Source organism: Pseudozyma flocculosa, assembly GCF_000417875.1.
Source record: "Pseudozyma flocculosa PF-1 unplaced genomic scaffold scaffold00002, whole genome shotgun sequence".
NCBI lineage: Eukaryota > Fungi > Basidiomycota > Ustilaginomycetes > Ustilaginales > Ustilaginaceae > Pseudozyma > Pseudozyma flocculosa.
Window position 1 is genome coordinate 1,119,880 of NW_006920870.1, and position 25,639 is coordinate 1,145,518.

General features: G+C 64.6%; 8 protein-coding genes across 8 annotated transcripts; 5 read left to right on the forward strand and 3 right to left on the reverse strand.

The window, feature by feature from the left end:
- Window positions 1-1,637: 1,637 nt before the first annotated feature.
- Window positions 1,638-3,106, forward strand: PFL1_01020 (uncharacterized protein; the record flags this gene model as incomplete). The annotated part of the gene is made up of 3 exons (XM_007878520.1): window positions 1,638-1,909; window positions 2,004-2,343; window positions 2,765-3,106. The coding sequence occupies 3 exons, from the start codon at window positions 1,638-1,640 to the stop codon at window positions 3,104-3,106; spliced, it is 954 nt and encodes a 317-aa protein (XP_007876711.1).
- A 136-nt stretch (window positions 3,107-3,242) lies between these two features.
- Window positions 3,243-7,524, reverse strand: PFL1_01021 (uncharacterized protein; the record flags this gene model as incomplete). The annotated part of the gene is made up of 2 exons (XM_007878521.1): window positions 3,243-5,192; window positions 5,299-7,524. 2 exons carry the CDS (start codon window positions 7,522-7,524, stop codon window positions 3,243-3,245), a joined length of 4,176 nt encoding a protein of 1,391 aa, XP_007876712.1.
- A 708-nt stretch (window positions 7,525-8,232) lies between these two features.
- PFL1_01022 (uncharacterized protein) lies at window positions 8,233-9,349 on the forward strand (the record flags this gene model as incomplete). Its single annotated transcript, XM_007878522.1, has 3 exons — window positions 8,233-8,460; window positions 8,561-8,893; window positions 8,975-9,349. The coding sequence occupies 3 exons, from the start codon at window positions 8,233-8,235 to the stop codon at window positions 9,347-9,349; spliced, it is 936 nt and encodes a 311-aa protein (XP_007876713.1).
- A 674-nt stretch (window positions 9,350-10,023) lies between these two features.
- On the forward strand, window positions 10,024-12,105 carry PFL1_01023 (uncharacterized protein; the record flags this gene model as incomplete). Its single annotated transcript, XM_007878523.1, has 6 exons — window positions 10,024-10,435; window positions 10,527-10,594; window positions 10,675-10,883; window positions 10,982-11,441; window positions 11,528-11,662; window positions 11,752-12,105. 6 exons carry the CDS (start codon window positions 10,024-10,026, stop codon window positions 12,103-12,105), a joined length of 1,638 nt encoding a protein of 545 aa, XP_007876714.1.
- A 700-nt stretch (window positions 12,106-12,805) lies between these two features.
- Window positions 12,806-15,793, forward strand: PFL1_01024 (uncharacterized protein; the record flags this gene model as incomplete). Its single annotated transcript, XM_007878524.1, has 2 exons — window positions 12,806-13,652; window positions 13,752-15,793. 2 exons carry the CDS (start codon window positions 12,806-12,808, stop codon window positions 15,791-15,793), a joined length of 2,889 nt encoding a protein of 962 aa, XP_007876715.1.
- A 169-nt stretch (window positions 15,794-15,962) lies between these two features.
- Window positions 15,963-17,886, reverse strand: PFL1_01025 (uncharacterized protein; the record flags this gene model as incomplete). The annotated part of the gene is made up of 2 exons (XM_007878525.1): window positions 15,963-17,631; window positions 17,738-17,886. 2 exons carry the CDS (start codon window positions 17,884-17,886, stop codon window positions 15,963-15,965), a joined length of 1,818 nt encoding a protein of 605 aa, XP_007876716.1.
- A 2,549-nt stretch (window positions 17,887-20,435) lies between these two features.
- PFL1_01026 (uncharacterized protein) lies at window positions 20,436-21,073 on the forward strand (the record flags this gene model as incomplete). The annotated part of the gene is made up of 2 exons (XM_007878526.1): window positions 20,436-20,796; window positions 20,925-21,073. 2 exons carry the CDS (start codon window positions 20,436-20,438, stop codon window positions 21,071-21,073), a joined length of 510 nt encoding a protein of 169 aa, XP_007876717.1.
- Window positions 21,074-22,087: 1,014 nt separating this feature from the next.
- On the reverse strand, window positions 22,088-25,490 carry PFL1_01027 (uncharacterized protein; the record flags this gene model as incomplete). The annotated part of the gene is made up of 2 exons (XM_007878527.1): window positions 22,088-25,114; window positions 25,323-25,490. The coding sequence occupies 2 exons, from the start codon at window positions 25,488-25,490 to the stop codon at window positions 22,088-22,090; spliced, it is 3,195 nt and encodes a 1,064-aa protein (XP_007876718.1).
- Window positions 25,491-25,639: the final 149 nt, after the last annotated feature.

Consider the following 25,639-nt stretch of genomic DNA (forward strand, 5'->3'; position numbering starts at 1 on the left):
TGGCGCAGGTTTCGCACCCAATCTCTCTAAGAATCTGACCGCCTTGCTTGCTTGCTTGCTTGCTCGCTCGCTTTTGTCGCCGGCCGTGTGCGTCGTACCGTCAGACAGGAAGGTCCAGCCTCGAACCATGCCACCAAATGACCGAGGGCTGGGCGCGGGACCGGCAGGCAAAGGTGGATCGACGCAACACATGCACATATCGACAAGCAGCAACTGCCCGCCAGCCTGCCTGCGGGTTCGACGGACCTAGCCTGATGCAGGTCAGACGCGCTAGCCTACGCGCGTCCTGATCGCCGTCTTTGTCGTCGTCGTCGTCGTCGCCGTCGCGGCCGTCGCGGCCGTCGCAGCCGTCGCTGTCCGCAGCGCCCGATGCCTAAGCCATCGATCAATCGTCGACACACGCACAGAGTCGGTGCGATAGCAAGACGAGACGCGGTGAGAGGAAACGAGCGCCTGGCCATTATTGTAGCAACATGGTGTGAGCACAGCATCGTGCCCGCACCGACCGTCCCTGCCGGCGTCTCGAAGCGACCGACGTCAGCGGCTGACCCGCAGAGCAAGCAAAGGTCAGAGGAGCGAGCGGTGGGTGCGTGCCAAGCCCACATGACAGGCTGGGACCACGGAAACGACGAGCCTAAAGCGAGCGAGTCTGACGACGGCGCCGTGTCGGAGTTATACAACAGGCTAGGCGTCGTCGTCGTCGTCGTCTTCGCCGTCGCCGGTGGTGGTGACGGCAACCAGGATGACCTGCAAACGCATGCTGTATGTCGTTTTGGCCCGCTCGAGCGGCCGCCAAGCGAGCCTTTGCCTTGACGTCGTTCCTGTCATGGCAGGGAAGAAAGCTCGCTCGCTTCGCCCCTCTGTCCGGCTTTCTCCTTCTCGCGCCCAGCCGACCGAGATCAGCGGGTGTGCACAAAGGCGGCCTCGACTGACAGAAGGAGGCGAGAATGGGACCAAGCTCCATCCGGCGGTCGTCCCTCATCCTCAGTCGCCACCGGGTCGGGAAACGCTTCCGAGATGCGAGCAGGCCCCCCTCCCCGGGCTGGAACGGTCGCTTTGGGGCCCCAGGACGAGAAGACAGTGCGCTGACTCGTGAACGCAGGCCTCGTATGGGGCCCAACCCATCGCTTGCCCCGTACGTCCTTGCGTTTTTGCGTCCGAGATCAAGCCGGGCGGGGAGCGGTGGAAGAGAGAGGTCAGCAAGGCACCGTCGAGTTTGTCGGCCCGAGCCACCGGCGTGACTTCGGTGGCTGCGTGCAGAACCTGCATGAGCGCTGAAGACGAATTGACCCGCGCGGGTCCAGCCAAAGACTTGGAGGCTTGCCTTGGCCCTGCCCCGATCTGACTGGCAGCCCGATGCTGGCCTCGAGGGCAAACGCGGGAACCCCGTGGGCCTGAGCGCACCAGGCTGGGCGGGGCAGGCAGGCCACGCTGGCAGCCAGCCAGCCGCCTGCCCAACCGGCGTCTGGCAAGGCCAGAGCGGGCCCTTCACGCGGAGACAGGGCGCACCTAGCCAGCCCGGGCCAGCCCCTGCTCTAGCGCTTCTTCTTCCCCCGCCGTCACCACCACCACCACCATCTCGTCCTCCTCCTCCTCACCCTTCCCACCCTTCCACTCGTTCACACATCACGCCCAATATGAAGTTCATCAGCTTCACCACGCTGTTTGCCATGCTGGCGGCCATCGTGCTCCTCTCGTTCTCGAGCAACGCCTCGACCCAGGAGCCCAAGGTGACCAACAAGGTCTATTTCGACATGGAGCACGACGGCAAGCACATCGGCCGCATTGTCATGGGACTCTACGGTGACGTCGTCCCCAAGACGGTCGAGAACTTCCGCGCCCTCGCCACCGGCGAGAAGGGCTACGGCTACAAGGACAGCACCTTCCACCGTGTCATCAAGAACTTCATGTAAGTGCCTCGAGCAAGAGCGGGCTCGCGGTTCCCCAGGCATGACGGCTGACCAGGAACGGCTATCTGCCCTCTGCCGCCTCGGTGCTCGCAGGATCCAGGGCGGTGACTTCACCAACGGCAACGGCACCGGCGGCAAGTCGATCTACGGCAACAAGTTTGAGGACGAGAACTTCACCCTCAAGCACACCGGCCCCGGCGTCCTGAGCATGGCCAACGCCGGCCGCAACACCAACGGCTCCCAGTTCTTCATCTGCACCGTCAAGACCTCGTGGCTCGACGGCAAGCACGTCGTCTTTGGCAAGGTCATCGAGGGCATGGACGTCGTCTCGTTCATCGAGAATGTGCCCAAGGGCTACGGCGACAAGCCTAGCGCCACCGTCAAGATTGCCAACTCCGGCGAGCTGCCCGTCTCGGGCTCCGCCGACGGAAAGGTGAAGGAGGAGCTTTGATCCGACGATCGCGCCTCCGTTTTCCGTTCCTCTCCCCTTGCCCGGTGGACACGCACTCTCGATAGAAACCATCCTCGCTGCCACCTCTCCCTGCCATGTCGCACAGCAGGCGACGTCTTCGCCCTTTGCAAGCGGACGGCCTGCAGCCATGGCGGGCACCTCGCTCGCTGGCTGCGCCTGCTGCCTCTGAGCACTGTTCCCCCGACCTCTTGCCCTCATCTCGCCCCGCCCTCGTCGGCCAGAGAATGAATATTGAAATCAGACACTCTTGCCCCCTGTGATCCTATCTATCCATGCCCTGCCTGCCTTCGCCGCCAACCTCGACACGGCCGATCTCGACCTCGTTCTCGATCCCGACTGCTCGTATGCCTCGCTCGCTCGTTCGTGCGCCTACCCTGAGCAGAACCCCGCGGTCCTGACCGACGCCAACACGCCTTCGGAACAGACTGCCCCCGCCGCGCTTCCCTCCGTCCCCGCTGCTGCTGGAACCGCCACGAACAACGTCAAGGCGAGCGAGATCATCGGCGAGACTACCGGCTCCAAGACCGCCGCCACCGACTCGTCGTCGTCGTCGTCAAACTACCTCTTTTTCCTCTTTTTCCTCCTCCTCGCCGGCCTCGCTTTCGGCATCTACCGTCTCGGCGGTCCTGCAAAGGCCCAGGAGAAGATGTACCAGGTCGTCGACAGCCTTCGCGGCAGGGAGAGGGGCATGTACGCTCAGGTCTCGGGTGGTCTGCCCCGCTAGACGCGACCGCTCGATCCTTCCCTGCTGTCCCGGACCGTTCGTCATCTCGGAAAGTGCTTTGCCATCCTACTCTAGATACAACCTGCGGGCATCAACTGCCAAGCACCGCGGCGCCTGCCTGCTGGGAAGAGGGAGCCTACTCGAAGCGCTGCGCCGCCTTCCTCACCTCTTTCGGCACCCTCCAGGCCCGCAGCACCACCGAGTTGGTCACGACGAGGGTGCTCGAGGCGGCCATGGCCAGACCGCTCAGCTCGGGACCCAGCTTGACGCCGGCGGGCACGCCGACGCCCGCCGCCAGCGGGATGAGGATGACGTTGAAGACGAAGGCCCATGCAAAGTTGGTCAGGATCTTGAGGTCGGTGGCCCGGCTCAGCTCGAGGAGCGTGGGCAGCGAGAGGAGCGGCGTGTGCCTCTGCAGCAGGATCATGTCGGCGCTGCTGTGCGCGATCGACGAGCCCGAACCCAGCGCGACGCCCAGGTTGGCGGTGGCGAGGGCGGGCGAGTCATTGATGCCGTCGCCGACGAAGCACACTGTCGTCTCGCGTCGGCCGCGCGTCGGACGCCCCTCGATGTCCTGGTTGGACTGCAGCCGCTCCACCCACTCCTGCTTGCCCGTCGGCAGCACTCCCGCCACCACGCGCTCGGGCTCGATGCCGACCTGCCGGGCCACGGCCGCGGCCGTGACGGCATTGTCGCCGCTCACCATCCACACTTCGGCGCCGTACCGCTGCTTCAGGTGCGAGATGACCCACGGCGCCTCGGGCCGGATGGTGTCAGAGATGGCCATGGCTGCCCGAAGGACCGTCTTGGAGCTGCCGATGTCCGACGGCGTGCGTCGAGTGGCGACAAAGACGACCGTCTTGGCGTCGTTCTGCCACTCTTGCTCCTTGTCGGCGACCTCGGCAGGGAAGAGGCAGTCGTCGCCGATGAGCTTGCGATTTCCCACGAGGAGCTCGAAGCGGTCTGTCCGCGTTTCATCTGCGGGCTGCGGGACGGAGAAGGAAGCACGCATGCCGTGCCCTGCCTCCTCTGTAACGTCGTCGAGGTGTGGAATCGGCTTTTCCGGCGACGCGTCGTCGTTGACGGGCTGCGTAGGGGCCTTTTCCGCGCAGAACGCCCTCAGTGCGACGGCTAGCGGGTGCGAGCTGCCTTGCTCGGCCAGGTCGATGCACCGCAGCAGCGCTGCGTCGTCCAGCGCGTCTTGCTGAGGATTGACAAGGAGGCTGTCGACCACCTTGCCCGCCTCGCCCTTGGTGATGGTGCCAGTCTTGTCAAAGACGCAGACCAGCCTCTTCTTGCGCCTCGCTGCCGCGCTGGCGGTGCGGAACGCCTCGCCGCCGCCGTTGACCAGGATGCCCTGCTTGCTTGCCAGCCCGATGCCCACGAGCTGTGCGGTCGGCGCGGCCAGGCCGATGGCGCAAGGGCACGAGATGAGGAGGCAGCTGATGGCGAACTCGAGCCCGTAGATGAATTTGGACCCGGGCGCCGGGTAGTTGGTGACGTGGTCGGCCAGCCAGCCCTCGGACAGCGTCCCGCTGTACAGCACCAAGGTCCAGATGAGCAGCACCAGCAGCGAGAGGTAGACGATGCATGGCACGAACACGCCCGTGATGGCGTCGGCCAGCTGCTCGATGCTCGCCTTGCGTCCCGACGCTTCGCGCACCACCCCGAGGATGTCGTCGATCATCGCCTGGCCGGGCAGGCACTTGATCCGGCACAAGGCCGGCGAACTGCCGACATTGATGGTGCCCGCGAACACCTCGTCGCCGCTGACCTTGGTGACGGGTCGAGACTCGCCCGACAAGCTGCTCTCGTCGAACTGCGCCGAGGCCAGGGACGAGTTATCCTGGCAAAGCTCCTGGACGAGATAGCCGTCGAGAGGCGGAGACGCGCCCGAGGGCACGAGCACGAGGTCTCCGACCTCGAGCAAATCGACCGCGATCGTTTCGACGCCGCCCTGCCGTGGATTCGAGGGATCGAGGACGAGCTGCGCAGAGTTTGGCTTCATCTTGCCCAGCTCCGAGATGGCATCGCCCGTCTTCTTCTTGCTGATGGATTCCAGCACCCGGCCCAGGAGGATGAAGAACTGCGATGTGCAGAGACAGGACAGAGCGGGAAAGAGGCAATCGTCCGGTCAGCAAGTTGGCTCAGCGAGGGAGAAGTGTCAAGCACGCCTCAGCGGCGACACGTACGATGAGAAAGACGGAAACCTCAAAGTACGTCATCCGCATCTCGGTCTCGTGCTGACCGCTGTGCGGTGTTCTTGCTGCGTCGACGAGCAGGACGACGAGGGACGACAGGTATGCCACGGCCGTGCCGAGCGCGACGAGGACGTCCATGTTGCCGAATCTGAACAGCCTCTCGTTCCACTTCCTTCCCTTGCGCCACACGGCGGCGAGCGACTTGTAGGCTCTCGTGAAGAAGATGCTGCCGATGCCGAACTGGACCGGTGTGGCGATGGCCCACATTAGCACCTCCCCGAGCGTCGCGCTTCCCCACACGTAGCGGTTGAGCTTGCGGTTGAGCGGATGGGTCGAAGAGAGGAGCAGCGGCGCGATCATCGATAGGATCAGGGTCGGGATCGCAAATAGGGTGGCCCCGATGAGGCAGAGGAGCAGGTTCCTGAGCTCTTTGCGAGCCAGCGCCGCAGATCGAGATGTCAGCGAGGGTGGTGGGGCGTACGAAGCCTCGAAGGCGGGATCTAGCGCGTTGAGCTCGCGCAGGAGCCCTCGCAGCGACGCCTCGGGACTGGAGGCATAGGTCAGCTCGATGAGCGGACGCTGCAGCGAGAAGCGGGCGAGGCCATCCTCATGGACCTCGAAGGTGTCCGCGTGGGTGGCCTGCTTGCGGTGGAGAAAATCCCGCACCTTGTCGATGCAGCTCTGGCAGAACATGCCATCGACGCGGATCCTCGCCGTGCGTCGAGGGCTCGCGCCAGGTCCGTCCTCTGCCTTGTCCGCCGTGGCTCCCTCTTTGGTCCAGGAGATGACCTCGGCATCGAAGCCGCAGTCCTCGATGACCCCAACGATCTCGTCTCGCAACTTCTCGGCCCGACCTTCATCGGCCTCGACGAGCATCGTCGCGCTGCCGTCCAGCAGGTTGACGTTGAAGTCGTGTACCTCGCCGGTCTTGCGCTCGGACTCGTTCCTGGCTTCTCCCCACGCCTTGACCGCACCACGGAGGCTGTTGACGCAGCTGGCGCACGTCATGCCTTTGACGGCGAGGGTGGCGCGATAGCTCGACCTTCCTTTTCGCGCCTTTGGTTCGGCAATCCGTTGACCGACTGGTGGGCGTTGCGGCGGCTTAGACTCGACGACCTCGATGTCGAACCCGGCGTCCTCGACGGCCTCGCAAATGATGTCCAAAGCCGCTTGAGAGCCCGTAAACGTGGCAGAATTCTGCAGCAGGTTGACGTCAAAGGTGAAATCGGCCAATTCGCCTGGGAACTTGGGCGAGGTCTTGAGGCCCTCGACGGCGTTGTTGATGGACCTCACGCAGGAGGTGCAAGTCATACCCCCGACGGCGAGCCGGGCCTGAATGGACCCGGCGGAGGCGGCGCCAGCCTCGGACTCTTTGATGGTCTTGTGAGCGTTGCCGTCCCTGGCTGATTTCGCCACTTCGATGGCAGCCTGATCAGCGCAAGGCAGCGCAACTGGGGACGAGGCCTGATGAAGGCTGCCCGAGGACTCCTGGCACGAGGCGCAGGCCTCGAGGTGGCGCGCCCAGCGCTGCTGTCGCTGCGCGTCGTCGGCCTGGCCGTCTCCCCTACCCGCCCACAGCGAAAGGAGGCTGGCGAGCGAGCTCGTCAACGACGATACCGCAGTGGCAGAACCAGAGGGCTCGGAGCTCTTGCGATTGAGGTTGTCCGGGCAGCCTTTCAAAGTCACGGCGGATCCCTGAATGTCGGCCGCGTCGAGCGCTATTGTGGTCCATTCTTCGCCGCCGCCGCCCTTTCTCGCGGTAGGATCAATAACGCTCATCTCGACAGAGTCGATGGGATAGCCCTCCTGAGCGAGCGAGGCAGCGAGGCTCTCGAGCATATCGAGGAGGCGTCTGCGTAGCTCGATGGCGCGCTTGCCCATCGCGTCGGGCGACATAGCAGAGGACGGCGAGTGTATTCCGGCAAGGGCCAGATCAATCTCGACGGTCCTGTCGATGAGCGTGACGGCGGTGTGCTCGACCTGTGCCCTGGAAGCGGGTGTCCAGGCATGGTCTGCCAGGATGGATGAGAGGTGCGAAATGCACGACGGACAGTGAATGTCGGGGCACACGGCCCTGACTCGGACGCGGACCATCGAGGCGTCGTCGTTGCTGGCGTAGTTGGACGCCCTCGTGGTGGTTGGAAGGAGAAGTCCAGTGCCTTCATCGGCAGCTTGGCTGCTCGCCGGGGTGTCGGTTGGACCGCCAAGGACCGACATGGTGTCGTCGCGTGGGACGGGGCGGAGACGGCTAGGGGCTGCTGCTCAATCGACAAAGGCTGTCGTATGGTCGAAGGAGGAGGTGATTGGTGGTGCCTTGGGTGGCGAGCCGGGGATGGATCGCCCGCCGCCTGCCTTATATCCCTAGCCCGGCCCCGCACCTAGCCATCGACGCTGCTCATCTGAGCTGTCAAACACCATGGAGGGCATGCTGACTGCGAACGGCAAGACGGCCGGCACGTCTGCCTGCGGCCTCGGGAAGCAAAAGCATGAGCAAAGCGCGCGTGGGTGCGGCGTGCGTGCTCCATCGCCGGGGCAAAATCGCGCATGCATGCCGGCTCATCCGAAGGGGCAGGCAGGCGAGTCGGAAGCAAGCGAGAAAGAAGGCAGGCCGGCAAGGGTCGAGCAGGCGGGCAGCAGGCCGGCTCACTTATTCGCGCAGGGGCGAAAATCGCGCAAAGCGGGCGCCCGCCAAATTCCCTCAAACCGGTGCCTTCTGGGCGGACCCGAGAAAAGTTGCCTGGTCGCGCTCAACCTCCACGACCGCCGTTTTCCAAAAATTTCCAGACGGCGAGGGTGCACCCTGACCTGCCTCTTCCTCGACCTTCTGCCTTCTGCCTTCTGCCGCACTCTTGTCTCATCGGCTTGCCCCGCCTTCAGCACACTACCACCACTGCGTTCCACGCACACCTTCAGCAGCACAGCGACATGGCCGTCAACGAACATCGCAAGGGCAAGAAGCCGCAGCGCGGCGACGACGCAAAGAGCGGAGCAAAGGGCAAGGGCCCCGCCCACGGCAAGCGCAAGCACCCGTCCGGCAATGGACCCGCAAGGCCCAACAAGAAGGCCTACACCCGGCCAGAGAGCCTAGAGGGCATCCCTGGCGCAGGCAAGCTCAAGTCGTCCATCCGCCAGACCAAGCGCCTGCTGGCAAAGGTGAGCCTGCCCCCCTTGCTGGCCGTGCGTCCTTTCTACGCAGCCTCAGGACGAATCTGACGTCGCCTCTGGCCTGCTCCCTCGCCATTCCCGGCCGCAGGAGAATCTCGCCCCCGGCACCAAGATCGAGGCCGAGCGGCGCCTTGCGGCGCTCACCGCCGACCTCGAGAAGCTGCAGAGCTCGCGCGAGGAGAAGAACGTGTCGGCTCGCTACCACAAGGTCAAGTTCTTCGAGCGCCAAAAGCTCGTGCGGAAGATCAAGCAGACGAAGAAGGCCATCGAGCAGCTCGAAAAGAAGGCATCAAAGGCATCAGATGCATCCGATAGCGATTCTGACGCCAGCGGATCCGACAGTGACGACGATGGGAAGCCGAGCATCGAGGACCTCGAGGTCGTCTTGACGGAGCTGCGGTGCTTGCTGCATTACGTCCTCGTGAGTGTGGCCTGCCGCCGCCGTTGCCTTTGTACGGACAGCTGAACCTCATCCTGCCTGCCCTTCACGACTTTCCCACAGCGCTACCCTCCGGACCTCGCCTATGTCAGCCTGTTTGCCAACGGCGCCAAGGAGCCTCAGGTGCCGAGCGCGGATGAAACCGACGCGACGCGCGCCAAAGCCTTTATTGTCCTGGACAAGATCCGCAAGGCCGTCGCCAAGTCTGAGCTGAGCAACCAGCCCGAAATCGACCTCGAGAGCGGTGAGGCCGCCGACAGAAAGGACAAGATCCGCGCAAGCGACCGGCCGAGCGCCAGCACGCCAGGGCGGCAGCCTGGCAAGAAGGCAGCCAAGTCGGAGGGTTCTGACGACCCTGACGACGAGGAGGATGCCGCGGAACATGGCGTCGAGGGCGATGACTTCTTTGCCCGCGATTCCGACGACGACGACGAGTAGACTCGTAGTGATGTTACGCCGACTGGCTGGCCGGTCGTCCAGCATGGAAGGCGATGCATTCCCATTATACCCTTCCCTGCCCTCCATCCGCTGCACCCGTTGTACCTGGGGAATCCTTCAGAGAAAAGACTGAGACGGCGGCATTGGACCGCGTCGAGTGATGGGACACCGAAAGGGCATCGAATTGCGAGCAGTCCAGAGAGATCGTGGCCGGTCGTGGCCGTACATGCGGACCCCGGTCTGGCCTGGCCGCGGCTGAGCGCGCCCGTGCGTTGCCTGGCCTGGCCTGGCCGCTGCAGCCGGTTTTTTTCTCTTGCTCCACCTTTCGGCTTGGCCGCCTGGCCAGGCTCAGAGACCGAGGGAGCGAGATGCGGAGGCCCCGACCACCTGCAGCGCGGCACGTCCGCAGACATGACTCCCGCCTGATCGCCAGCTGGGCCTCCCTTCCACCACGACCTCCATCGCCACTACGCCGCCATCGTCGCCCGCGCACTCTGCGCCAGCTATCCTCTTGCATCGGCGACGCCCCCCGAGACATCATCATACCCTTACCCCGCTCACGGCCCGCCCTCACCTGACCGCGTTGGCGGTCCAGTCAATCCCCCCCTCCGTGCCCTGCCGCATCACCCATCCGCCGCGCTCTTTGACTCAGCCGCCGCCATCCGTCCGCCACCATGGCCGCCCCGCTCTACACGACGGCATCGGGCCAGCTCTACCACGCCGGCAAGATCCTCATTGCCACTGTCGGCCTCCCCGCACGAGGCAAGACGCACCTCTCGCACGCCGTCGAGCGATACCTGCGATGGCTCGGCGTAAAGTCCAAGGTCTTCTCCCTCGGCGACCACCGCCGCAAGGTCCTCGGCCGCGTCGATGTGATGCCAAAGGATTACTTCAAGAGCGGCCCAAAGTCGGCAGAGACCGAAGCGCTGCGCAAGCGCATCCTCGACGAGTTTGATGAGACCGTCGTCGACTACTACGACCAGGGCGGCCAGGTCGTCATCTACGATGCCAACAACGGAAGCCAGGCGAGGAGGTATGCCATCCGCGAAAAGTTTGGCAAGCTGGGCATCCACGTCATGTTTCTCGGTGAGCATTCATCTGCGACTGCTGCGCCAGGGCAACCCGACAGAGGACCAGGCTGACCTCGACTCCCGCTTCCATGCCTCCGCTCACCCAGAGAGCATCTGTACCGATCCGGCCGTGGTCGAGGCCAACGTCAGGAGTGTGAAGCTCAGCAGTCCGGATGTGAGTCGACTGGCTGCAGATGCCGTCCATGCCTGCAGGGTGCCCTTTATCTGACTCGCGAGACGATACCCTGAGCGCAGTACGTCGGGTGGGACCCGGAGCGGGCGGTCGAGGACTTCTACAGCCGCATCAAGGGCCATGAGCAGTTCTACGAGCCCATCGAGAACCCGTCCTTTCCCTATATCAAGCTGATCAACGTCGGGGAGCAGGTCGTGGTCAACAACATCCAGGGCTACCTGCAGAGTCGAATCGTCTTTTTCTTGATGAACATCCACAACCGGCAGAGGACGTGAGTGGCAGCGGCTTACGGCATCGGCTGCATATGCTGCGAGCAACGTGCACTGACCTGCCATCCTCCCGCGTCCCTCTTCCTCGCTCGCCCGACAGCATCTACTTTGCAAGGGCTGGAGAGGCCCTCATCGAGCACCTATACAAGGCAGATGCGGACCTCTCGTCGCTCGGCTGGGACTATGCCGACGAGCTGTGCAACTTCGTGGTCACCCTGCGCAAGGACGCGGCGGCAAAGAGCATCCAAAAGGCCCGCGGCGAGAGTCGCCAAGAGACCGAGGCGCGGCGCGACAAGCCGGGCCATGGACCGGGCGAGGAGCTGAGGACGCTCGAGGTATGGACGTCGGCAAGGCGGAGGTCATCGCACACGGCCTACCCCTTCACCGAAAAGGGCTTCAAGGTGATTGAGAGGTCGCAGCTGAGCGAGATGAACCCGGGCATCGTGGACGGCATGAGCGAGGAGGAGATCCGGAAGCGGTACCCAGACGAGTGGGAGCGAAAGCTGCGCGAGCCCTACTCGCACCGCTTCCCGCGCGCGGAAAGCTACCACGACCTGTCGGTGAGTGCTCGGCGGACGGCAAGTCATCGGCGCTTGTCCGAGAGACGGACCCGCTCACCCACGTTCTGCCCCCGTCGACGCTGCAGGTCCGTCTGGAGCCAATCATCTTTGAGCTGGAGCGGGCAAGGAGCGACGTTCTCATCATTGGCCAGTCGTCGGTGCTGCGCTGCCTCATCGCCTACTACCAGGGCCTCCAACCCCACGAGATCCCTTCGATTCAGGTGGGTGCAGCGAGACATCGTGTCCCGCGAAGTGACGGTGCAGTTCAGGTCACTGATCCCCCTCCCTTTGGCTTCTCCTGGATCCGCAGGTGCGCGAGGGGGAGCTCGTCGAGATTTCGCCCCAGGCGTACGGGGTCAAGACTGTGACGCACCAGTTCTGGGATCCGGTGGCGCGACGCAAGGAACGCGACGCGGTCTTTGAGGCTGAGGACCAGACGGCTGCCAACGCCGCCCGGCAGGACGAGGCGGCCAGCATCCACGACGAGAGGGAGCAGAACCGCACGGCCAACCGCGAGGGCATGCCGCGGTGGGCGCAGCGGAGGAGCAGTTCGGCCAAGTCGCCCGAGGGCATCCGGGCGGATCGGGCCGCCATCCGAGAGCTGGAGCAGGAGCTCAAAGACGCAGAGATGCTGCGCGACTACGATGTACAGATCGCGCGCTGAGGACCCGTGGCCACTGCCTGTTGGAATGCGACGTTGCCATGCGTACCGGTATTGCCCGGGTGGCGAGTGTCAGCCTTGAGTTGCCGCCCACCGCCACAGCCGCCGTCATTGTTGTTGTACGTTGTCGTCGTCGTCCTCGGGACGAGCGAGGTGGCGGTAGCGAATCGGGCAGGCCACCCGTCTCTCCTATCTGTCTGCCCTCTCCCTGCCTCCACATGCTGCATCTGCGCCTGCCTGCGGCCCCCGGAAATGACGCAGCAGGCAGCAGCGGCAGCCAGCCAGCCAGCCAGCCAAGGCAGCCGGGCGGGCGGGCCAGCCGGGCGTGAAACGCATGTGGAGCGAGCAAGGCGTGGCCTGCCTGCCTGGCTGCCGGCCTGGCAACCGACGAGCGGCTGCGAGCGAGACACCGGCTCGAACCCCACCCATCCTCTGCTGGCAGCTCGACTTGTTGGGGCAACCAAACGGGACCAGCTCGCCTACTCCCCCCGTCATTGACGGTCAGTCAAGATTGCCTCTCGACCACCACCTCGTCTCCCTCCAACGCACGCATTCGTCCCATCGAGCACCACATACCATCGAGCATTCTGGCATGGCGTGCCATCGCTGACCACCAGAACACGACTCGTCTCGCCTCTTCCCGTCGGTGACGCTGTTCCACAACTAGACGACTGTCACCCGCTCGCGCCCCGGCTCGCCCGCCATGGCATCGCTCTTTCATCGCCGCCGTGCGGCTCATCCGTCGCCCGCCGCGGACACGGCGTCTGACCCGGCTGCAACTCCCAGGCGCCGGCGCTCGAGCGCCTTCAACCTCCTCTCGCCTCGATCGGAAGCTGCCGAACCGGAACTGGATCCGCTCCTCACCGCCCAGTATGCCATCCCCGACCATGTAGAGGCGTTCCGCGAGGCGCTCAGCCACGATCTCGGCCAGTCCGAGTACCTCCCCGCTTCGGCCGCGGCCGCCAGCCAGATCACCGGTTCCTCGACCTGGTCCATGCTCGGCTTCCCAAACGGCCTCAAGAGCCCCGGCGCCAAGTCACCCGTCGACACGCCCTCGAACCACTTTGACTCGATCGCGTCGGTGCAGGAGTCGGCCTCGTCGTCCGCCAACCCTGCAGAGCCCTCGTCGACGCAGGCCTCAAACCCGCGCAAGGTGGGCCGCATCGCCGCCGCCTCCGACTTTGCCCCCATCCGCGAAAAGGTCCACCGCAAGAAGAAGCGACGCTCCGTCGACAGCGGAACGCGCGAGGGCTTCGTCTACCACACGCTCAGGTGGCCGCTGCTCATCGGCATCTTTCTCACCATCTTTCTCGAGTTTGCGGCGTACGTCATCATCCGCCAGATTGTCAACGTCATCGAGTACGCCATCGCATGGAGGGGAAAGAAGGGAGAGCTGCGCAAGAGGATGCGCAAGTCGACCACCCTCGGAGAGTGGAAGGAGGCGGCGCTCGAGCTCGACGAGTTCATGGGCTTCGAGGCGTGGAAGACCGACGACGCCAGCGGGTTCTACGACTGGATCCTTGTCAAGAAGGTCAAGGCATCGCTCAAAGGTGAGTTGCGCAGCGAAGCACGCCTCCGTTCCTTTAGCGATGGGCATGCCAGGACGACCGCGCTGATTTGCCACATTTGCCCTTGAACCGCCACGTCAGCCTTTCGCGAAAAGGAAGACACTGAGAACCTGCTCGGGGTACTGGACCTCTGCCTGCGCAACAACTTCGCCGGCACAGAGAACTTCCGCCTCTACAGCGAGACGTTCTTTGGTACCAAGTACCTCGTCGAGAGCTACCTCAGCGAGCTCGAGCTGGCGCTGCGCTACGTCGAAAGCACCGACAAGATCACGCCAGAGGTCAAGCGGCAGTTCTACCGCACCGTCTCGCGCAACCTCGGCCGCAGCGCCCTCTGCCTCAGCGGCGGGGCGAGCTTTGGCTACTACCACATCGGCGTGGTGCGCGCGCTGCTCGACTCGAACCTGCTGCCCAAGGTGGTGACGGGCACTTCGGCCGGCGGCTTGATTGCGGCGCTGACGTGCACGCGGACCGACGAGGAGCTCAAGAAGCTTCTCGTGCCCGCCCTGGCGGACCGCATCACGGCGTGCGAGGAGCCCATCAGCGTGTGGGCCCGTCGCGCCTGGCACACGGGCGCCCGCTTCGACACCGTGTCGTGGGCCGAGAAGTGCGCCTTTTTCACGCTGGGCTCGATGACCTTCAAGGAGGCCTACGAGCGCACGGGCAAGGTGCTGTGCATCAGCGTCATCCCCTCGGACCGCCACTCACCCGTCAAGCTGCTCAACTACATCACCGCGCCAGATTGCGTCATCTGGTCGAGCCTGTTGGCCTCAGCGGCCGTGCCGGGCATCCTCAACCCCGTCTGCCTGATGCAAAAGACCAGGGACGGTCGAATCATACCGTGGAACTGGGGACACCGCTTCAAGGACGGCAGCCTGCGCGTCGACATCCCGCTCCAGGACCTCCACGCGCTCTTCAACGTCAACTACCCGATCGTGTCCCAGGTCAACCCGCACGTCCACCTCTTCCACTTTGGCTCCAAGGGCGCGCCCGGTCGACCCACGGCGCACCGCAAGGGCAAGGGATGGCGAGGAGGCTTTGTCCTTTCGGCTGCCGAGCACGTGCTCAAGCTGCACCTCAAGATGAACTTCAAGATCATTCGCGACCTCGATCTCCTGCCCGCCATCCTGGGACAGGACTGGAGCAGCGTCTTCCTGCAGCCGTTTGGCGGTGCCGTGACCATCTGGCCCAAGACCCGGGCGTGGGATTGGGTGCGCATCCTCACCGACCCGGACCGCAAGGAACTCTCCCGCATGATTGACGTGGGTCAGATTGTCACATTCCCCAAGATTCACATGGTCGAGAACCGGATACGCCTCGAGAAGGCCATCGAGCGGGGCCGCAAAAAGTGCCGGAGAGCGATCCGATCCGCCGAGGCGGAAGCGGCCGGCAACGGCAACGGCAACGGCTCCAGCGTCGCAAGGAGGACCAGACGCAACGGTGGAGAAAACGGCAGCAAGGAGCCCCTGCCGACGGCGGGCAGCGTGTCGGAAGGGACCGACAACGACGACTTTTTCAGCTCAAAGACGGTCGGAAACGGATTCACCTCGTTCTCTGCGGCGGGCAAAGCCTCGACGAGCCGCGGCAGGGACAACGATGAGGGCGAGGTTCTGCACCCGAATGGGCTCGACTCGAATGTCGGGACGCCCGGCATCGACGCCGAGTCCGACAGCACGCGGCAACAGCCGGCGCCGCAACGGCCAAAGCCGTACCCGACGTACAGCCGATACCTCTTTGACACTCGCGCGGCCAACAAGGGTCGGGCTACTGATCTGGACTCGGCCATCTCGACGCCCCGTGGCGATGATGATGACAACGCGGGCGCCACGCCAGAGACATGGCTGGACAGAGGGCAAGGCGACATCGAACAGGACGAGCCACGCACCTCTGGTGAAGTGGAGGGCGCAGGGGGTCCGGCAGAGTGGGACGAGGAGAAGGAGCGGATCGAGTACAGGAAGAAGCGGAGCGCGCGATGGGGCGACGGGACCAGCTGGGACGATAGAAGCTACGATACGAGGAAGGACGAGGATCGGTTCAGCGAGAGCAGCGTCGAGAGTTCGGAGGACGACAACGATGAAGACGACGACGAAGAGGGGCAAGGAGGAGCCCCGAGGGACGCGGCGTAGCTTCGAAGCTCGACTAGCTAGACAGACACACACGCTCCGCCAAAAGGGGCAGCCATCTTGATCTCGTTCGTCGGTTGGGTCGGTATCACGCGGGAGAAGGCCGGGCAAGAGCCGCCTCTCTATTCTACAAAGCCCGGCGCGGCGCCCTCGAGCCACAGCCGTCACACTTCTAGTGGTGGAACAGCCTGAGGTTGGTCCTGGCAACGACGATGCCGTGGCCGTTGGCGGCCTCGATGCAGGCGTCGTCCATGACGCTGCCGCCGGGCGCGGCGATGTAGCCGGCGCCCGACCGCGCGGCGCGGTGGACGTTGTCGGGGAAGGGGAAGAAGGCGTCGGAGGCGACGACGACGTTCTTGAGCTTGGCGGCGTGCTCCCTGCGCTCCTGGACCGAGAGCGGCGGCGGGACGCTGTCAAACATGGCCTCCCACTCCTTTCGCTCCTGGGTGTTGGCCATGTCGTCGCCCTCGACGGTGCCCTCGACGAAGAGGTCAATGACGTTGCTCTTTTCCGGTCGCTTGGCGCCCTTCTTGAAGGGAAGCGAGAGGGTGCGCGGGTGCTGGCGCAGCCACCAGTTGTCGGCCTTGGACCCGGCCAGGCGCGTGCAGTGGATGCGCGACTGCTGGCCGGCGCCCAGGCCAATGACCTGGCCGTTGAGCGCGTAGCAGACGCTGTTGGACTGCGTGTACTTGAGCGCCAGCGTGGCCACCGTCAGGTCGAGGAGCGCGCTCTCGGGTACGTCCTTCTTGTCCGAGACAATGTTGGTGAAGAGCGACTTTTCAATCTTGACGTCGTTGCGGCGCTGCTGCAGCGAGACGCCGTAGACCTGGCGCGTCTCGACCAGGTCGGGCTCGTAGTTCGGGTCCATCTGCAGCACGCAGTACTTGCCGCCCTTCTTCTTGGACAGGATCTCGAGCGCCTCGGGCTCGTAGCCGGGCGCGATGACACCGTCGCTCACCTCGCGGCCGATGATGCGCGCCGTCTGGGCATCACAAACGTGGCTCAACCCAATGATGTCGCCGAACGAAGACATGCGGTCCGCACCACGGGCACGGGCGTAGGCGGTGGCCAGCTGGCTCAGCTGGCCGAGGTCATCGACAAAGTAGGCCTTGGCCTCGACCTCGCTCAGCGGCACGGCAACGGCAGCACCGGCGGGCGAGACGTGCTTGAACGACGCGGCGGCGGGCAGGCCAGTGGCCTCGGCCAGCTCCTTGACGAGCGCCCAGGCGTTGAGGCTGTCGAGCAGGTTGATGTAGCCCGGCGAGCCGGCGAGCGCCTTGACGGGCATCTCGCCCTTGGTGACAAAGGCCTGGGCGGGCTTCTGGTGCGGGTTGGCGCCGTAGCGCAGGGGCAGCTGCTGGACGACGCCGGTGGCCGAAGCGCCGGCCGACGAGGCGTACTGCTGTCGGAAGTAGTTGCTGATCGCCTCGTCGTACTTGGCCGTCTGGCTAAAGGCCTTGACGGCGAGCAGGTTGCGGCTGGCCTGGGCCTCGGCGCCGGTCTGGTCAAACTGCTCGAGGAAGCGCGGGTAGTCCTTAGGGTCGCTGAGGATCCAGACCCGCTCGTGGTTCTTGGCGGCGGCGCGCAGCAGCGTGACACCGCCGATGTCGACCTCCTCGACCGACTGGGCGATGGTGGGCGCAGGCTCGCGGGCAATCGTCTCCTCAAAAGGGTAGAGGTTGCAGACGACAATGTCGATGGGGGCAATGTTCTGCGCCTGGAGATCGGCGCGGTCCGACTCCTTGGACGTCTGGGCGAGAATGCCGCCGTGGACGGCAGGGTGGAGCGTCTTGACGCGGCCACCGAGCATCTCGGGTGCCTTTGTGATGTCCGACACGTCGCTGCGGCGAATATCGTGATTGGTGGAGTAGCAGAAAGGCATCGATATGAGCTGCGGGCCATCTCGCGCACATTTGCAACGGCGCCGCGGATCGGTCCGCCACTCACCCGATGGGCAGGCCAGCCTCGCGGACCATCTTGGCGGTGCCACCGCTGCCGAGCAGCCTCACGCCCTTGGCATGGAGGCCCTTGGCGAGCTCGAGCAGACCGGTCTTGTCATAGACGGAAAGGATCGCCGTCGACTGAGAGGCAGACATGGTGGCAATACCTCGAAAGGAGAGCAGGGAGGAGAGGCGGGTGGGCGCGGAGACGGAGAGGCGGAGAGAGCGGAAGATTGAAATGGCAAACAGCGTGCAAAGGAGGTGTCAGACCGGATGGAGGTGGTAGACACGGCGGTGGTGGCGGTGGTGGTGCGGAAAGTTGTCGTCTACGCCGTCTGGAAGAAAGCGGGCGGGCGGAGCGGAGCAGCGACCGACGACGTCGAAAAAAAGTGGAGATGCACCGACCACCCCCCAGGCTGGGCAAACCCCGCCCCACGCACGGGTGGCTGCCGGTACCCTATCTCTCGCCCTCCTGGTGCCTGTCGAGCCAATCAGGCTGTCTGCAACGCTCAGCAGCAGCTGCCGTGTCGGATACTTACGTTTCCGGGGCGACGGCCTGGGCTGCACCCGCGACAACAAACTTTGAGTGGGCCGTCGAGTCACAGCGCTGACCGATGCTTAGTCAATAAGCCCGATTGATGGAGCAACCCGATTTAGCATCCCGATTGTTCTCGTTGGTCAACGCTCGGAGCCGGTCTCTCGCAGCCCGTCGATCTGCCGCGAGTAGTAGCCCGCCGGCTTTCCTTCCGGTCTCGACCTCGACCTCGACCTCGACCTCGACCCCGACCCTACTGACCTTGACCTCTGCATGACCATGGGTCTGTTCGCCATCGTCGTCAAAGTCTGCCACACCCGTCACGTAGCCGCTATTCAGAATCTCGCCCACGAGCGAAGCAGTGGCCCGACCTGATCGACAATTTCCTCACCGGGCCGCTAGCCTCTCTGTCGGGTCGTGTTCCAGCCGAGGACGCAAGAGAAGGCTTCTTCTAGCCGAACGGGTAGCGTGGCCGGCACCCAGCGGCAGGCTTCCAGCCCAGGAACGGCGATCCCTGCGCACCTCGCCGATCGGGAAGGCGTCTCGATCTCGTCGCACCGTCGCTCCCGCATCGCAGAGAGCTTCTCCCAAGGACGCTGAGGGGAGTATCCGTACAGCAGCATGTTGAAGACGAGCGATGAAGCAAGGGTTGACGTCCTTGTTTACGGGTTGCGCGTGTGTGTTTTTTCGGATGGCTAGATCGAGAGTGAGGGCGTGACACCCAGCCCCAGCGCCCCAGCCCCCCGCCGCCGGAGGGCGTGACAACAGAGTGCCTCGGGGAAGCGGCGAAAGGGGCAAGCAGCGGTCCACCCGGCTGGCGGCACCGGCGGGCGGGCATGATGACCGGCCGCGTTGAAAGTTTCAACCGCCGCCGGCGAGCGTCGGCCCTGCGTGCAGCTGTCCAAGTTGGGCGAGCCCTGAGACAGCCCCGTCTGCCTCTATCGGCCCTTGACTCCACGCACGTACGTACGTACCGTTCTTGACCAGCCGCCTGCTTGGCCTTTGCTTGCCCTCCTGTCTGCCCTCGCGATCTTGCTCTTGAAGCTGCAAGCGACATCGCCGAGGGTACATACAGGTACGATGCTGCTTGTGCCGTATCCTCTGCGGCGTAGCCCCAGGCCGTAACACTTAGATCATCGGGCGACAGCGGCAGAAGGCTTCCTACAGCAGCGCCGGGATCAATCGAACCGTGAGGCTCTTAGCCTGCTGACCGCCCGGCCGCCCCCTTTGTTCGCGGCGACGGTCGATCCACGCTATGTAGGGGAGCCGTCGTAAGGCTCCATCAAAGGGACGGTCCGGACGCAGCAGTCCGGCCAACATAAAGACATGTAGCGCTGCATTAGGGCGCCGGACCTCTTCCGCGCTACATGTATTCATACATGGGCGTGGCTTGCTGCGGCGACGCTACGTACTGTATATACACCGGAACCCCCTACGGCTGAAAGAGCGCGCTGGCGCGTCGAAGACAATGCCAGCCCAAGCAAGGCAGGTGGGTCCTGGCCTACTCTCACGGTCGTCGGATGTCCCGTCATGATCATGCTGCGGAGCACTAGGGTTGCAGCCGGATAGCGTGTCCGCCGACATCAGCACGCACGGCTCCTGCTGATGCTACCAGAGTATCGCTCGTTGCAACGGCGGCCGCCTCCATGACGCTACCGGTGGTGCAGAGGGCTTAGGCAGATTGCTTGGCGTCACGGCTCGCCCGTCACGGTGCGATGGCGGCCACCGGGTTCGGTCGAGGCGATGAGGAGGGTAGGCTGGCCGGGGGAAGGCAGCGCAAGCTACGATGGAAGGCCGCCGGAGGATTCTGCCACAGCACACCGCCCCACCCGGCTGCGCCGCATGTTCAAGACACATGGAGGCTCTGATTTCGGGGCCTCCGCCTGGCCCCCTGAAAGAGAACGTCCCTCAGCCGGGCCACACCGCCCTCTCCCCCCTCCTGTTGTTGACCTCCGCTCCCTGCTTGCTCCCTCTCCACCATCACCTCTATCCACTCACTCCCTCCCTTGCTCTCTCCCTCATAACCGCTCCCGATCTTCCCTTCTCGACCCTCTCACTCCATCTCGGAACCAACATCTGACTCGCCGACACGGCCCCTTCCCCGGAGTAACCACCACTCTCTCTTGACGACCCTCGCTCCACCGCCAACACCTCCCCGCCTGTTTTGAGAATGAAGTTCAGCAGCGCGCTCCTCGGCCTGGCTGCCGTCGCCGTTGCCACCGTCTCGGCCACCACCCCCGTCTCGGACGACGCCGCCCTGGCCGTCCGCGACACGCACGAGTCTGGACTCGTCAACCTCGGCCTGCGCGCCCACGAGCGCAAGGCACGCCACGTCCAGCAGCAGTCGTCGAGCGAGGACCTCGAGAAGCGCAACTTTGTCTCCAAGTGGGGCAAGCTCACCTACTACGCCGGCCACCAGCTCGACAACCCCGCCTGCGGCGGCCCCACCCCGACCGACAACGACATGGTCGTCGCCGTCAAGGAGAATGGCGGATACGGCAAGTGCGGTGACACGGTCCACATCCACTGGAGTGAGTCCAGCTTCTCGAACTTCCCCGCTTGCTGGCCTTGGTACCAGCCTGGTCGCACTGGCGCCCACCGCCGATCTATCACTTACTGACATCGCTCGCTCTTCTCTTCCTCGCGTCCGCCCCGTCAGAGGGCAAGATGGTCTCGGCCACCATCCGGGACTACTGCGAGGGCTGCGAGTGGGGCCACTACGACGCCACCAAGGGCCTCTTCCGCAAGCTCGACAGCCTCAGCATGGGCGTCCTCGACGGCATCCACTTCAAGCTCATCGAGCACTAGAGCCACCCCGCTCCGTCGTTTGTCGCTCCTTGACCTGCTTCGCTCTCAGCATTGCTCGATGTGTGGACGAGGCCGGCACTTCGTCAACGCCCCTTCTCGGCCTCTTCGACTTCTACTCCTCTGCCTCGGCATGGCATTGCACCGCCGCGACATGTTCCAACGAGCTGGTTTCTCGTTGGTCGTCGGCGGCGCATCGATCCTCTCCTCCTAGCCGCCATATATTTTTCTCCTTCGGTTCGCGCCGGGTAAGAGGGATCCCTTCGTCTGGGTCCGCAACCTCCCCGCGCCGATCCGCCGGCCTTCTTGGGATCTTCCGACCGTTCCCTTTGTCTCCTTCCCCTGCACCCCCTAGACCTCTTTCGACCCCCTCATTTTGATCGGGCTCAGCGTGCCCTCGGCCCGTCCAGTCTCGGGATCACATCCAATAGGTTCGGAAGCTCCTTTCTCCCCTCCTATCATTCACCCACCTTCTTACCCGCAACCGCCGTCACTCCGTCATCACAAGCGTCACCGTGCTGTTCCCCCTCCCCTTTCCCCTTTTCACGCTTGCGCCCGTGTGTGCTTTGGCGGTACGAGATTGGGTTCGGAGATACGCACAGAAGGGGTGACGAGGGACCATGCTTTGTTTGATTGTGCGACGGGTCGAGACTATGACGACGATGGTGGATGATGGTGTTGGACATGGATGTGGACGTGGAATGATGACGAGGGGTTGGGGAGGGTTGAACACGATTCGACGACAGGGTGGTGGTGGTGGCGTTGCTTCGGGACAACATGTGGGAGGGAGACGGACGCTGCGAGGGAGTCATGGCTGGTTGGTCGGCGAGAGCTGATGTGGGAGCGGATGAATGGGGCGAGGGATAATGACGTGGCAATGCTGGAGGGGGGGAGGGAGAGGTCGAGATGGACACGCGGGCGCATCCTGGCATCTGTCGCGAGAAGCGCGCCCGTCGATAGGGCACAACCGGCTCAGATGTCGAATCGCCTCGCTCGACGAGGGCTGGCTCCGCCGCCTCAGCGGGAGGGCAACATCACCGGCGGAGGCGTAGTCTTGCCGCCGCTGGCAATGTAGCGCGCAATGGCCGCCTGACTCGCCTTGTCCTTGGTCATGGCGGCAAACACTGAGGCGTAGTCGTTGGGATCAAAGGCGGGAGCCGGCGGGGCAGCTTTGGCCTTGCCGTTGCTCTTGACACTGCCGCCGACGCCGCCGCTGCCACTAGGCGCTGCCTCTTGCCGATGGCGATGCTCTGAAGACGGCGAGTGGGTCGCGTCGTCGTGCCCATGGCCGTAGCCGTTGTGGTGGTGGCTGTCCTGGTAGTAAGCGTCGTGGTGATGGCCATCGTCGTGATAGTGGCCGGCATGCGCACCGTTCCTGCTCGCCTCGATCAGCGGCGAGCCCGGGGTCGAGTGCGTATAGGCAGACGAGCCTTCGTCCGACTCGTGGATCGAGTTGCCGCACGAGCACCTCTCCCTCGCATTCGACTGGGAGGTCCGCGACGAGCGATGAGCGCTCTTGGTACCGCCGCTGCCACTACCTGCTTTCCTTCTGGGTGTCTCGTAGCTGTCGTGCGCATGGTCCGTGTGCGGGTGGTTGTGATGGTGGGACTGGTGGTGGTGGTGATGGTGACTTCCACCGGCAGTCGCCGTTGTGGAGCCACCCTCAGCTGCGCGCCTCGCCCTCGCCTGCGCCCGCTTGCGGTTGGCCACAATCTTCTTGCGGCTGCGGCAGGCCCTGAACATCAACGGCGGCTCGCCGTAGAGCAGCTCGTACTCGCAGAACACGCACATCCACTCGCCGTCAAAGAGGCCACAGGTGGTCGACGGGTGGTCGAGGCCGGGCGGCTGCTCCTTCTCGCCGTGGGCCTTGCCGCCGTTGCGAGGGCCGTCCGAGGGCATGCGGGAGGGCACGTAGTTGGCGCGGTGGTGCACGTTGTTCATGGTCGCCTTCTTCCGCCGCGTCATTTTGGGCGGCGGCGAGTGCAGGGGGGGCGACGTCGCTGTTTGCGTGGTCGGACCAACGCCGGAGCTGATGCTTGTACCGGCAACGGCGCTGGCGCCGGCGGCGTTGTGGCTGTGGCTGGTCGACTGTGCTCGCGCCTTGACGTTTGGGCTCGGGTTCGAGGCGCTCGCCGGCGTCTGCCTGACCGCCGTCGCACCCGCCGCTGTCGCACTTGACGGCGCCGATCCTCGGTTCGGTGTCGGCGTAGAGGAGGTGCGTGGGGCGGTCGAGGGAGTCCCGGCACGGGCAATGGTCGACGAGGCAGACCTCGAGGCGGGAAGGCTCTTGTACGGCTCCGAGGGGTTCCTGCGAGCGAGGTCGGCGCTGCCCTCGCGTGCGGCCTTGTCCATGACGTCGGCAAGCGTGCCATCCAGGGGCCCGAGTGGCCCGAGCGAGCTGTTGATCTGGAGCGAGACGGCGCTCATCGAAGCCCGCAGGGCCTCGAGGCTGTCCGCGATGGGCGAGCGTACGTTGAAGTCGAAACTGCTTCGCGGGGCGTCGACGTGCGAGACGAGACCATGGGCCGCCCGCGAACCCAGCAGCAGTTCCACTTCGTCTTCCGAGTCCGCCTTCTTGATGCCCTCGCCCGGCTGCCCGCCGGCTGGGCCCGATTCCACCGCCTGGGCCTGCGCGTCCGCTTGCTTGTTGCCGGAGGCTGCGCCGTCGGGGGCCTCCGAGCCCTGGGCCGGCTGCGTCAGACCCTGAGCTTGGCTTGCGTCGCTGCGCGCCGCCTTGATAGCTGCAATTGACATGGGTTTGGGCCCGCCTGCACCGCCTCGGCGCGCCTGTGCCTTTTTCTCTGCCTTTGTCAAACGCTTCTGCGGTTTCCGTTCGGCCGCTAGCCGCGCCTGCCTCTCGGCTTCCTCTGCCAGCTCTTGCGCCTCGGCTTGTCTGGCTGCCTCATCTTCCTCCTCTCGCTGCCGCGCTCGCTGGGCACGGACCCGTCGGAAGTAGGCCCGCAGCCTCTCCCTTAGCAACGCCTTGGCGCGGCTCGAGTAGGGTATCCTCAGCTTGTATGGCATCTGCCGGAGGGGCGCGTACGTATCAGCCTCGCGTGCGGTCGGAAACCGCTCGAAGCCTCGCTCGTACTCGTCGTTGCTGGCGATGGGAAGGTAGGGCGCAGACCTGGAGCTGGCATCGGATGGTAGCAGGGCCTGGCCGAGTCCGAGGCCCTCGCCAGCGCCGCCGGAAAGTGTCGAGCGGTTCGTCGTCGAAGCTGGTGGCGCGCTGGCTGCCGGCAGGCCGGCAGCAGCTGCGGACGAGAGGGAACTCATGGCATGGGCCGAGGCCATCTCGGCGCTCTCGGTAGACCGCGCATTCTTCCGCTTCTTCTTGTTGCCCGTGTTCTCCAGCCAGGCGAACTCGGCTCCCGAGTCGTCTGCGCCATCGCTGTCGTCGCCGCAGCAGTCGTCGCCCGATACAGTCGAGGCAGCCACCTCCTGGATCCTGTTGGCCCTCTCAACCGGTGGAGCCGGGGGTGGGCCGGCCTGCTGCTCGAAAGGCTTCATGTAGTACCGGCTCATGAGGGCGAAGTGAGCGGCCTTTGCCTCGTCGGCGCAGGAGAGGACGATCTGCGCCATGCGCTGCCGGTAGTAGAAGCCCTGGTTCTGCACCGACACTGGCAGATCAGTAAACTTGAAGGTCGTCGGGTCCGATTCGGTGGCCGCGGCGGCCAAGTTCGCCGTCTCGGCGGCCGCGCTGGGCCGTTCGTCGGTGTCGAGGTTGGCCCGCAGCACGGCTTCCGACAGATGGTCGACGAGAGCCTCTTCGGCGGTGCGCGAAGCTGCCTTATCGAAGCCGTCCGGGTAAAGAGTGGGGACGTGTGTCGGGGTGGCAGGGGAAGGGTGCGAGTTGCCGCTCAGATCGGCCGCATCCCCTTCTGCGGCTGCCATCCCTTGCTGTCGGGTCCGTGGCGAACGCGAGCCCTGCAACGGCACGCTTGACGATGGCGATGGCGCTGCGTCGCCATCATCCTGCCTTAGGGCGGGCAGCCCGCGTTCCTGTATGGGAGACTTTCCGCTTGACGCTCTTCGTGGCAAAGACTGCGGTGGATGCAGGGTGGCGCCAATCAGGACGAGCGTTGTCAAATTCCATGCTCGTGAATCTCCTCGAACGCTGGTGTGAACTTGCGATGGATGGCTTCGAGCCAAGCCAGCTCATCTCGACCTTCACACTGCAAGAGCAGGTCGGTCACCCCAGGCGGTCAAAGCAGGCGAAGTGGCGACCTGCTCGGGGTTCGCTCAGACTCACCTTCAAGGGCCGTCCAATCTTTCGCAGCTTCTCGTCGAGGCTGAGGTCCGAATAGGGCGGCGACACGGCGAGCGCCGAAGAATAGAGCCTCGCTGTCGCATCCAAGTTGTGCGGGTCGAGGTTATCGAACCGGCTGGCCGACTGCTTGAGGGAATTGGCTTCGTCCATCGCGCTAACGACGGGCCTTCCCGGACCCCGTCAGGGTACGGGTTGACCGAGTGAGAGACTCGGTCTGGCAAGACTTAGCTCGGGACAGTCGTCGCCTCTGTCTGGCCGTTGGAGCTGCTGCGGTGGGTTGCAAAGCGAGAAGATCAGGG